This window comes from Callorhinus ursinus, unplaced genomic scaffold (assembly GCF_003265705.2).
Source record: "Callorhinus ursinus isolate GAN/ISIS: 27379988/994484 unplaced genomic scaffold, GSC_fseal_2.0 scaffold15, whole genome shotgun sequence".
Classification (NCBI taxonomy): domain Eukaryota; kingdom Metazoa; phylum Chordata; class Mammalia; order Carnivora; family Otariidae; genus Callorhinus; species Callorhinus ursinus.
This window is the reverse complement of record NW_027397077.1, coordinates 8454101-8466866: the sequence shown is the minus strand read 5'-3', so window position 1 is coordinate 8466866 and position 12766 is coordinate 8454101. Positions and strand designations below refer to the sequence as shown.

The 12766-nt window shown below is 43.8% G+C and overlaps 1 protein-coding gene across 2 annotated transcripts; it reads left to right on the top strand.

Annotated features, from left to right (window-relative positions):
• LOC112834045 (IQ domain-containing protein F1-like) lies at positions 1-2681 on the top strand. Of its 2 annotated transcripts, none has more exons than XM_025885501.2 (5): positions 1-31; positions 927-1021; positions 1208-1318; positions 1441-1503; positions 2220-2681. In XM_025885501.2, the coding sequence occupies exons 2-5, from the start codon at positions 1019-1021 to the stop codon at positions 2664-2666; spliced, it is 624 nt and encodes a 207-aa protein (XP_025741286.1). In that variant the 5' UTR covers positions 1-31; positions 927-1018; the 3' UTR covers positions 2667-2681. The 2 variants fall into 2 exon arrangements, with proteins under 2 accessions (XP_025741286.1, XP_025741285.1); XM_025885500.2 differs by lacking the exon at positions 1-31 and adding an exon at positions 41-64.
• The last annotated feature ends 10085 nt before the right edge of the window (positions 2682-12766 follow it).

The window sequence follows — 12766 nt, the reverse complement described above, 5'->3', positions numbered from 1 at the left end:
GTGACTCTAATTGGCTACTCACATTAACCAGGTGCGTTTTCAGAAGACAGGAGCAGGCAGAGAGGTAGGGAGGATCCCATCTAGTGTCTAGGGTCTTGGGTCAAGTGTCTTTTGCATGGTTCAGAAATAAGAACAGCGCTAAGAACTTCTGTAGTGGCCACTCCTTAGCCATATGATGTGGCCTTGAGTCCCTCAGGGGCAGAAGACAGGAGAGCACTTGAGCCCATTGTAGTCTGAGATGGGGGCCCCAGCTGGTCCTGGGAGCCTCATGGAGTTCCCCGAGCATTGTATAGATGGGTCAGCAATTCAACTCTTCTAATATTATCATTGGTAGCAATTTGGTGTATATAACTTTCTCCCCCTTTATGTGCATTTACAATATATATGTATAATTATGTATCTTGATGGTTTTATTTAGATTAATGGGATCCTAAAGATCTTTAACTTTTTCACTTATAAATATATCTTGGATACACTGCTTCATCAGTACCTATAGATCAAATTCATTATTTAAAAAAATTTTTTATTTTTAAATTTACTTAACAAGTTCTATGCCCAACATGGGGCCTGAAATCATGACCCTGAGATGAAAAGTCACATGCTGTACAGACAGAGCCAGCCAGGTGCGCCTAAATTAATTATTTTTTAACAGTTGTAATTTGTTAGTATTCTCTGAGTATTAATAGACTGTTAACCATTAAATCAATCCTCAATTTTACCAACTGGTGATATTATCAATGACTGGTTATCTTTCTACACCTTTACATCAATGGGCCAGTATTTCTGGTGTCTTGCTTTTGTATTCAGGGCTTTGACCATTTCCAGCAGAAAAGAAGGACCATCACTTTTGTCTTTTCCTTGGAGGGAGCCCCACTATTCGGAGCCATCCTTGTGCCTGAGTCATAACTGCCCTTATGACATCGTAGGTCTCTCTATTCACTCTATCTACCCATCCATGGCTAGAGGAACACAGACCTGAGGGGATTTGAACCATCTACACCCAATCCATGTGGGACCAATGGTGAGTAAGCAAGAGACAGACAAACCAGGCTTTTTAGGGATGTCCCCATAGATATCTTAGGATGTGGGGATCCCCTGGCATATGAATACTCTGGGAAGCCCCAGAAGCTGGGGATCTGTGGGATACTGAACAGACAGGGAGGGAGGGCAACTTCACTCTTGTCTTTTCCCTAACTGCTGATTTCAGGAGGAGGAGCAGCCTGAACAAATTAATGAACAAATTGGAGATGAACCTCAGCAGAAAGAGGAGCCGACTTGGTTATCCCCAGAATTACTGACCTCAGAGAAGAAGGTGGAGGTAGGAGGAACCCTGACTTGGATGCCTCTGGTCCTTGTGGTTAGTGTTTTTTGCATGATCCAGAGCTAAGAACAGGAGTAAACTCATTCTTGTTTGTTCTCTTTCCCCATTTTTTTTTTCAGGCTGAAGATGTAGATACAGTCAAGACAGATAAAGTGGATGGTGCTAATAATGGAGATAGACAAGTATGAGCCCCTCCCCAAGGCCACACAGGGCTGGGGCTGGGAATATAGGGGCTGTGTTTGTGGAACAGAATGGCCAACATATGGGAAGCTGGGCTTAATCAATAGTGTGGTGTGCATTTGAGCTTGTGCGTGCATGTTTGCTTGTTAATTAAGGCTTAAAATGTGAAAGTCAAGAGAAATAAGGATGGGGAAGAGATAAGAGGTAGAACTTTATGGGGTGGGGGAAACTTAATACTATAACATGACAGAGGAAGAGAACAGGTTGTGGTTTGGAGCTGGAGTCAAGGATGGAAGGACAGAATTAGCAAAAGATGTTACTTCTCTAGCAAGGGGGTGGGGTCTGAAGGGAAGGAGCACAGGTCCTGATCAGTTGGGCACATTCAGGTGGAATACGTAACTCTTTGACCCATAGATCTTGCCCTAGGCTGGCCAACTTGATCCATATAAAACTGGGTAGACAGGGCAGATGTACTCCCATTTTAGAGATGGGGACTTTGAGATTCAGAGGTCAACATGTGTCCATGCCCATTAACCGAAGAGTGGCAGAGACAAGACACCTACCTGGTCTTCTGGTTCCAGCCAGTGCCTGTCCAGGGCTCCTGAGCTCCAGGAGAAGGGCTGCTTGTTGATAGGGAACTAGGGTTCCTTTCTGGCATGCCCCAAGACTCAAGCAGGTGGGGAACATTCTCTGAATGCCCCCTCTTTTTTCTTGCAAGATCCCAGGAAACCAAGATAAGCCCTCTACCAGTAATCCAGAAGTCATAAAGATCCAGGCCTGGTGGCGGGGCACCCTGGTGCGCCGGACACTGCTGCACGCAGTAATCAGAGCATTGGTCATTCAGCGCTGGTGGAAGAACATCCTGACAAAGCTGATGGAGAGGAGGCGGCGTGCAGCACTGGAGACCTTTACACGGAACGAGTGGGCGGCAGTCAAGCTGCAGTCCTGGGTCCGCATGTGGCGCATCCGTAGGCGCTATTGCCGTTTGCTCAAAGCTGCCCGCATTATCCAGGCCTACTGGAGGTGCCACTCCTGCACTTCCCAGGGTTTCATCAAGGGCCAGTACAGAGTCACGGCCAACCAGTTGCATCTCGAGCTAGAGATCTTGCTGGGCTCAGGGCCTTGCATTGTGTCAGAGTGTATTCCCCTCCCAATAAAGCAGTGAAGTGGTCTTCCCCCAGCCTCTCTGTTTGACAAGTTCCAGGAGGTCAGGGCAAATGATGGCAGATATTGGCATCTCATATGCTAGCGCTGAAGAATGGGAAGGGGTTGTCTGAGGATTTTGGGAGGAATTCTGAGGCTTTGCCCAGACTGAGCAGAGACTGATTAATTTGCAAGTTCTGCCATAAGTTGAAAAGTTGGTGGAACAGATCTGCCATGTTGGCCAACTCAGGGAGCATCCTTCATGTAAATTGGTGCCCATCCCCAAGGTTGCATATAATGAAGTCCTGGAAGGTGGTGGTTAGTGATGGCAATGGCAGCACATTTGTCAGGAATTCACCCACCCAAGTCTAGTTGCTCAGGGCTTGTTCTCTTACCCCCACGATTGGAAGGAACACACTCACCCCAAGCTCTGTGATCCTGGCTCCCATCGGTTCATAAACTGGCCCCTATACACAGAGGGCAAGGAGAGATGGAAGAAGGAAGCAGGCCATTCCAGATTGGCAGGTGGCAGACTTAATAGGCAAGTGAACTTGCATATGAGGCTTGTCTTGGGTGGTTGCTAGGTGAGTAGGTCTCACCTGCCAAAATCTTTTTTTTTTTTAAGATTTATTCATTTATTTTAGAGAGAGTGTGTGGGGGAGGGGCAGAGGGAGAGAATCTTCAAGCAGACTCCCTGCTGAGCACAGAGCCCAACTTGGGGCTCGATCCCACAACCCATGATATCATGATCTGAGCTGAAACCAAGAGTCAGATATTCAACAGATGGAGCCACCCAGGAGCCCACTGCCTGCCAGAATCTTGAAAATTTATATAGAGGCCTTAGCAGGTTTCAGTCACATATACTGTCCAGATGTTCTTAAAACCACATTGCTCTCTCAAGGTTGTGTCCTTGAAAATGGCTCTCCCTGTGGGATGGTGGGTGGCATGCACATTCCAAGGACAAGGGAGGAGGCGAGGAACCTTCAGTTGCCTGGGTCCAGCTTGCAGGTCAATGGGCAGTCATGTCCTCTCAGTGGCCTCCTCCAACAGCTCCCTGCCCAACTGGTGACTGTATCCTCATACATAGCCTCCATGTCAGAATCTGAGACCCAAACTGGACACTGTTAGAGTGTATAGCCCCAGTCTTCATTTCTACTTCAACCTCTGTCCTTCACCCTTCAGCCCCAAATGGAGGCTAGGATTCATTCCCCTTCAGATCTGGTGGGGTGTGGGAGGTTCCACAAGGGTGAAGATGGGAAAGAAGGCACTCCACTGTTAGCCAAAGCCTCTAGTGAGTGTCAGGTCACAGATCCAGAGTTGAGAAGGATAGGCCATGTCTCCCTCACCCTGACTCCAGGCCTAGTCTAAGCAGAGGCTGGTCCTGCTGGAGCTGGTGCTTCTGACAGTCACTTCCTACAAAAAGTTGCCACCTGGGGTGGAATTGGGGCCTAGTGGTGATAAAAAGCCCATTAAGAGATCAAGGTTAGGCTGTCCCTCTGCCCATCTGGGGCACAGCTATCCTGTGGTTTCCCATAGACAGAGAGGGTCCTGGAGTCTTGGGTTATTCTCCATCAAGACTGCAAGCTCAGAAGCCCTATGTCTGGTTCTGCTCCATCTACTCTGCCCTGACAAACGTCCTTCAGCTCACAGAGGTTCTGAGATGTTGCCTGGAGGTCTCAGGTTCTAGCTCTCTGTCTTGCCCTGGAGCACGAGCTCTGCATTTCTTGCTCTGTTCCTCCATGTGCTACTCCCATGTTTCACACAGGTCCTGGTCTCTCACTCTTTGAAGGATTTATGTCTCCTTTTTCCTTGCTAACCTTTCTCTTTTGTGTTCAGTGTCTTAGAGTAAAGAGTAAGGACTTTGGAGTCAAACTGGCCTAGGTCAGATCCCTTGTTCCATCACTCACTGCTCTGTGGCTGAGGACAGGTCATTTTACCTCTCTGAGCCCCAGTTTCCTCAGCTGTAAAGTGGGACTGATTATCATCTTTCAGTGCAAATGTCAAGTGTCATAAAAATTCAGCATCAGCAACAAAAGAAGGAAAGGGGTCACACCCACCTTAAAAACTGGCAGCCAGGGAAAAACAGCAAATTTGGGGATGCAGTGGAGTGGCCCAGGAGAGCACAGCAAAGTATGCTCATCATTATTGGGGCGCTGCTGGTCCCAGGCCTCTCAGTGGTCAGAGATAGGGAATATATGTTTGTGCACACACACCGCACACATGGCTATCATCTGTATCATTTATCATCTACCTATATTGAAACGTATGAGTTCACATTGATATCTCTAATCCCAATCTAAAGTCAAAGAGTTCATTCTAGTTTTCTCCTTTCTATATTTCTACCTCCTGTTTCCAAAATTAAGATACCTGGCTCCCATTTTAATAAATTTTCTTTTATTTTTACTTTATTTTTTATTTTTAAATTTTTTATTTAAATTCAATTTAGTTAACATATAGTGTATTATTAGTTTTAGGGGTGGAATTTAGTGATTCATCAGTTGCATATAACACCCAGTGCTCATTATATCAAGTGCCCTCCTTAATGCCCATCACCCAATTACCCCATCCCCCAGCCACCTCCCCTCCAACAACCCTCAGTTTGTTTCCTAGAGTTTGGCATCTCTTATGGTTTGCCTCCCTCTCTGTTTTCACTTCATTTTATTTTTCCTTCCCCTCTCTTATGTGCATGTTTTGTTTCTTAAATTACACATATGAGTGAAATCATATGGTATTTGTCTTTCTCTGACTTATTTCACTTGGCATAATACCCTCTAGTTCCACCCACGACATTGCAAATGGCAAGATTTCATTCTTTTTGATGGCTGAGTAATATTCCATTATATATATATATATATACCACATCTTCCTTATCCATTCTTCTGTCAATGGACATCTGGGCTCTTTCCATAGTTTGGCTATTGTGGACATTGCTACTATAAACATTGGGGTGCATGTGCCCCTTCAAATCACTAGGTTTGTATCCTTTGGGTAAATACCTACCAATGCAATTGCTGGGTCATAAGGTAGCTCTATTTTCAACTTTTTGAGGAACCTCCATACTGTTTTCCAGAGTGGCTGCACCAGTTTGCATTCCCACCAACAGTGTAAGCGGGTTCCCCTCTCACCGCATCCTCGCCAACATCTGCTCTTTCCTGATTTGTTAATTTTAGCCATTCTGACCTGTGTGAAGTGGTATCTCATTGTGGTTTTGATTTGTATTTCCTTGATGCCGAGGGATGTTGAGCATTTTGTTCATGTGTCTGTTGGCCATTTGTATGTCTTCATTGGAGAAATGTCTGCTCATGTCTTCTGCCCATTTCTTGACTGGATTTTTTGCTTTTGGGTGTTGAGTTTGTAAGTTCTTTATAGATTTTGGATACTAGCCCTTTATCTGATATGTCATTTGTGAATATCTTCTCCCATTCCATAGGTTGCCTTTTAGGTTTTTTTCTTTTAAGATTTTGTTTATTTATTTGAGAGAGGAGAGAGCACAAGGAGCGGCGGGGGGGGGGCAGAGGGCAGAGGGAGAGGGAGAAGTAGACTCCCCACTGAGCAGGGAGTCCAACATGGGCTCCATCCCAAGATCACCACCTGAGCTGAAGGCAGACACTTAACCGACTGAGCCACCCGGGCGCCCCTGCCTTTTAGTTTTGTTGATTGTTTCCTTGGCTGTGCAACAGCTTTTTTTCCTGATGAAGTCCCAATAGTTCATTTTTGCTTTTGCTTCCCTTGCCTCTGGAACATGTCTAGCAAGAAGTTGCTGTGGCCGAGGTCAAAGAGGTTGCTGCCTGTGTTCTCCTCTAGGATGTTGATGGATTCTTATCTCACATGTAAGTCTTTCATCCATTTTGAGTCTATTTTTGTGTGTGGTGTAAGGAAATGGTCCAATTTCATTCTTCTGCATGTGGCTGTCCAACTTTCCCAACACCATTTGTTGAAGAGACTGTCTTTTTTCCATTGGAAATTCTTTCCTGCTTTGTCGAAGATTAGTTGACTATAGAGTTGAGGGTATATTTCTGGGTTCTCTCTTCTGTTCCATTGATCTATGTGTCTGTTTTTATGCCAGTACCATACTTAATAAAAATTTTTTTTCAAAGATTCCATCTATTTATTTGACAGAGAGAGCACACAAGCACGGGGAGCAGCAGGCAGAGAGAGAGGGAGAAGCAGACTCCCCACCGAGCAAGGAGCCTGATGTGGGGCTTGATCCCAGGACCCTGGGATCACGACCTGAATCGAAGGTAGACACCCAACCGACTGAGCCACCCAGGCGCCCTCTTAGTAAATTTTCTTATCTGATTTCCCCTGTATGTAACCAATCTTCCATGGCTGCTGCTGTCTTTGCAGACATTGTCCTCACCCTGCTTGAGCTCTGACACCCTGCTAGGCCATTACCCTCTTCATGTATCCCACATTAGTTGCTGTCCTGTGTGAATGCCCTTCTCACCCAACATGGGCTGACATGAAATGTCAGGATACCCTCTGCACAGATATCCTCATTGCTGTGCTCAAGTTTTGGCTTCCTACACCATAAAGATGCCTCACCCTGCCCATGGTATGGTATCCACTACTGCCATGACCTTGAACCCCCGTGTACAGACCCCCCTCCACCTTGCCTGAGTTCCAAACTGGGAAGCCCTCTGATGCCAGCACCTTCTTCACCCTCTTGAGATCCATACCCTGTCTTGTGTCACAGTATCTCTTGCCCTGGTATACCTATGTTGCACTGCCCAGCCTAATGAATTTCAGACTAAATTGTTCAGGAAGGGAAGAGAAGAAAATGAGGGAAAAGATGAGAGGAAACTTAAATTTCCATTTAAAAATAGAGATAAACTATCTGCAGAAGAAAATTGTCAGTCACATACTAAAATCTGCTTCAACATTTTTACCTCAAACCTCAAGGAAACATGATCGTAAAGAAAACTGAAAAAAATGTCCCATGAGAAAGTGGATCAAAATTTTTGAACACAGGCTCAGATCTTCTTCTCTTGGTATAAATTCATAGGAATAATAGAAAAAGAATATATTTATTTAAAATATTTCTAATAGTACCTAAAAATTTAGGAAAGGAACTTCAATGGACAGAAACTATGTGGACTACTTAAAGGACACAAGGTAGATGTGAAAACACTGAAAGAAAATATATCAAAGCTCTAAAAAAAGGATCTCCTACAAAAGAAGAGAGTGGCCATGCAGTCCCTCCAAACTTGGCAGCAGCTGGTTCAGGAGGCAGCAGGGGCTGTTGGCTACCATGGGGGCTAGTTGGGTTATAACCATAGGAAGAGTAGCCAACTCTAGCTGAGCCTGTGGTTGGCAAGAGAAGACCTATCTCCAGGGAGGAGCTGTGATTGGTCTGGGGAGGTGTGGCAGGACCTGATGCCATGTGACACCCTTACACAGCAAGACTCGTGCCCAGGAGATCATTGACTGTGAAAGCCTACCCCATACCTCCCTGTATGTCCCATGGACATGGCAATCATCAACAGACAAAGAGGAAATCACAAAACAAAGATGAGCATCTGACCAAGAATCACCAAACTTTGGAGGAAACCAACTGCATGAAAAAGCATCCCTACACTCAACAATAAGAAACACAATAGCCAAGGGAAAGACTAAGAAGACAACTTAAAGAAGTGATATTAATATTCTCAGGGGACTGGAGGAGACATCTTAGCCATAAAAGAACAAACCGTTATTAAAAGGAGCTATTTCTGGATCTTAGAAAGGAAGAGTGTTAAAATTCTAACTTGACAGATGGGATGAATAACAGAATGGACATAACCAAAGTTAATGAGTGGAAACTTTGACAAAATAACTCCTTTTGAAGGGCAGCAGAAAAGGGAAAGATGCAGAGAAATGAAAATGTTAAAGAAAAGTAAATTTAAAAATGGAGCACCCATCCAGAAGTTCTAGTCATGGTTAAATCAGTGTTCCCAAGAAAGGATGCACAGAGATGAAGAGTAGGAATCTTTGGGGCACCTGGGTGGCTCAGTTGGTTAAATGTCCGCCTTTGGCTCAGGTCATGATCACAGGGTCTTAGGATGGAGCCCCTCATCGGTCTCCCTGCTCAGTGGGGAGTCTGCTTCTCCCTCTCTCTCTGCCCTTCCCCCGGCTTGTGCTCTCTCACTTTCAAATAAATAAAATCTTAAAAAAAAAAAAAAGAAGGATGTCTGGGTGGCTCAGTCAGTTAAGCGTCTGCCTTCAGCTCAGGTCATGATCCTGGAGTCCTGGGATCAAGCCCCGCATCAGGCTGGAAGCCTGCTTCTCCCCCTGCCTGCGACTCCCTCTACTTGTGCTCACTCTCTCTCTCTCTCATTCACTCTCTCTGACAAATAAATAAATAAAATCTTAAAAAAAAAAGAGTAGGAACCTTCAAGGCATTAATCAGTTTCCCAGAACTCATTAAAGAGACTCAATTGCCCTAAAAAAGGTGAAGGAAAACAGACGGAGCTCCAAACAGGTCGCAGCACAATCTCATAACTGATGAAGATAATATATGTAAACATTTGAAGAGGAAAAAAAAAATCCACGAACTACCCACTAAGGAATAAGTTTCAGGACATCAGCCTTCTCAGCAGAAACCCTGGGTATGAAGAGAAAGTGGAGTGACATCTCAATGCTCTGAGAGAAAAGAAATGTAATAATCATTGAATGATATACCACCGACAACAGGATTCAAGTATAAGGGCAAGTTTACATCAGGGGCACCTGGGTGGCTCAGTTGGTTAAGCGTCTGACTCTTGATCTCAGGTCTTGATCTCAGGGTCATGAGTTCAAAAAATGTCTACATTGAAAGTCTCTGAAAGTACTTCTGGGAAATGAATTCCATGACAAAGAAAAATGAATCCAGGAGAATGATGTAAGAGGTAATGATGAGTACAGATGTCAGTAAAATTTATTGTGTGTGTGTGTGTATGTGTTTTAAGATTTTATTTATTTGTCAGAGAAAGAGAGCACAATCGTGGGGAAGTGGCAGGCAGAGGGAGAAGCAGGCTCCCTGCTGAGCAGGGAGCCCGAGGTGGGACTCAATCTCAGGACTCTGGGATCATGACCTGAGCCCATGGCAGATGCTTAACTGACTGAGCCATCCAGGCGCCCCTATAAAATTTGTTATTACAAACAAGATTTTTCTTTTTTTTAAAAATTTTTTATTGTTATGTTAATCACCATATATTACATCATTTGTTTTGGTGTAGTGTTCCATGATTCATTGTTTGTTCATAACATCCAGTGCTCCATGCAGAACGTGCCCTTTTTAATACCCATCACCAGGCTAACCCATCCCCCTACCCTCCTCCCCTCTAGAACCCTCAGTTTGTTTTTCAGAGTCCATCATCTCTCCTGATTCGTCTCCCCCTCTGACTTACTCCCCTTCATTCTTCCTCTCCTGCTATCTTCTTCTTTTTCTTTTTTCTTAAAATATGTTGCATTATTTGTTTCAGAAGTACAGATTTGTGATTCAACAGTCTTGCAAAATTCACAGCGCTCACTGTAGCACATACCCTCCCCAATGTCTATCACCCAGCCACCCCATCCCTCCCACCCCCGACCACTCCAGTAACCCTCAGTTTGTTCCTGAGATTAAGAATTCCTCATATCAGTGAGGTCATATGATACACGTCTTTCTCTGATTGACTTATTTCACTCAGCATAACACCCTCCAGTTCCATCCACGTCGTTGCAAATGGCAAGATCTCATTCCTTTTGATGGCTGCATAATATTCCATTGTGTATATATACCACATCTTCTTTATCCATTCATCTGTCGATGGACATTTTGGCTCTTTCCACAGTTTGGCTATTGTGGACATTGCTGCTATAAACATTGGGGTGCACGTACCCCTTCGGGTCCCTACATTTGTATCTTTGTGGTAAATACCCAGTAGTGCAATTGCTGGATCGAATGGTAGCTCTAATTTCAACTGTTTGAGGAACCTCCATACTGTTTTCCAGAGTGGCTGCACCAGCTTGCATTCCCACCAACAGTGTAGGAGGGTTCCCCTTTCTCCACATCCCCGCCAACATCTGTCATTCCCTGACTTGTTAATTTTAGCCATTCTGACTGGTGTGAGGTGGTATCTCGTTGAGGTTTTGATTTGGATTTCCCTGATGCTGAGTGATGTTGATCACTTTTTCATGTGTCTGTTGGCCATTTGGATGTCTTCTTTGGAAAAATGTCTGTTCATGTCTTCTGCCCATTTCTTGATTGGATTATTTGTTCTTTGGGCGTTGAGTTTGATAAGTTCTTTATAGATTTTGGATACTAGCCCTTTATCTGATATGTCATTTGCAAATATTTTCTCCCATTCTGTCGGTTGTCTTTTGGTTTTGTGGACTGTTTCTTTTGCTGTGCAAAAGCTTTTTATCTTGATGAAATCCCAATAGTTCATTTTTGCCCTCGCTTCCCTTGCCTTTGGTGATGTTTCTAGGAAGAAGTTGCTGTGGCTGAGGTCGAATAGGTTGCTACCTGTGTTCTCCTTTAGGATTTTGATGGACTCCTGTCTCACGTTTAGGTCTTTCAACCATTTGGAGTCTGTTTTTGTGTGTGGTGTAAGGAAATGGTCCAGTTTCATTTTTCTGCATGTGGCTGTCCAATTTTCCCAACACCATTTGTTGAAGAGACTGTCTTTTTTCCATTGGACATTCTTTCCTGCTTTGTCAAAGATTAGTTGACCATAGAGTTGAGGGTCCATTTCTGGGCTCTCGATTCTGTTCCATTGATGTATGTGTCTGTTTTTGTGCCAGTACCATACTGTCTTGATGATGACAGCTTTGTAATAGAGCTGGAAGTCCGGAATTGTGATGCCGCCAGCTTTGCTTTTCTTTTTCAATATTCCTCTGGCTATTCGGGGTCTCTCCTGGTTCCATACAAATTTTAGGATTATTTGTTCCATTTCTTTGAAAAAAGTGGATGGTATTTTGATGGGGATTGCATTGAATGTGTAGATTGCTCTAGGTAGCATTGACATCTTCACAATGTTTATTCTTCCAATCCATGAGCATGGAACCTTTTTCCATTTCTTTGTGTCTTCTTCAATTTCTTTCATGAGTATTTTATAGTTTTCTGAGTCCAGATCCTTTGTCTCTTTGATTAAATTTATTCCTAGGTATCTAATGGTTTTGGGTGCAATTGTAAATGGGATCGATTCCTTGATTTGTCTCTCTTCTGCCTTGTTGTTGTTGTATAAGAATGCCACTGATTTCTGTGCATTGATTTTATATCCTGCTACTTTACTGAATTCTTGTATGAGTTCTAGCAGTTTTGGGGTGGAGTCTTTTGGGTTTTCCACATACAGTATCATATCATCTGCAAAGAGTGAGAGTTTGACTTCCTCTTTGCTGATTTGGATGTCTTTGATTTCTTTTTTTTGTCTGATTGCTGTGGCTAGGACTTCTAATACTATGTTGAATAGCAGTGGTGACAGTGGACATCCCTGCCGCATTCCTGACCTTAGGGGAAAAGCTCTGAGAATGATATTCGCTGTAGGTTTTTCATAGATGGCTTTTATGATATTGAGGTATGTACCCTCTATCCCTATACTCTGAAGAGTTTTGATCAAGAAAGGGTGCTGTACTTTGTCAAATGCTTTTTCTGCATTTATTGAGAGGATCATATGATTCTTGTTCTTTCCTTTGTTAATGTATTGTATCACGTTGATTGATTTGTGGATGTTGAACCAACCTTGCAGCCCAGGGATAAATCACATTTGGTCATGGTGAATAATCCTTTTAATGTACTGTTAGATCCTATTGGCTAGTATTTTGGTGAGAATTTTTGCATCCATGTTCATCAAGGATATTGGTCTGTCATTCTCCTTTTTGATGGGGTCTTTGTCTGGTTTTGGGATCAAGGTAATGCTGGCCTCATAAAATGAGTTTGGAAGTTTTCCTTCCATTTCTATTTTTTGGAACAGTTTCAGGAGAATAGGTGTTAATTCTTCTTTAAATGTCTGATAGAATTCCCCTGGGAAGCCATCTGGCCCTGGGCTTTTGTTTCTTGGGAGATTTTTGATGACTGCTTCAATTTCCTTAGTGGTTATAGTCTGTTCAGGTTTTCTATTTCTTCCTGGTTCAGTTTTGGTAGTTGATACATCTCTAGGAATGCACCCATTTCTTCCAGGT

Bases quoted from the DNA above. Each gene is read 5' to 3' on its own strand.
- LOC112834045 (XM_025885501.2), top strand. The intron at 1,319-1,440 runs GTAGGAGGAACC...TTTTTTTTTCAG, and splicing joins CCTCAGAGAAGAAGGTGGAG to GCTGAAGATGTAGATACAGT. The intron at 1,504-2,219 runs GTATGAGCCCCT...TTTTCTTGCAAG, and splicing joins CTAATAATGGAGATAGACAA to ATCCCAGGAAACCAAGATAA.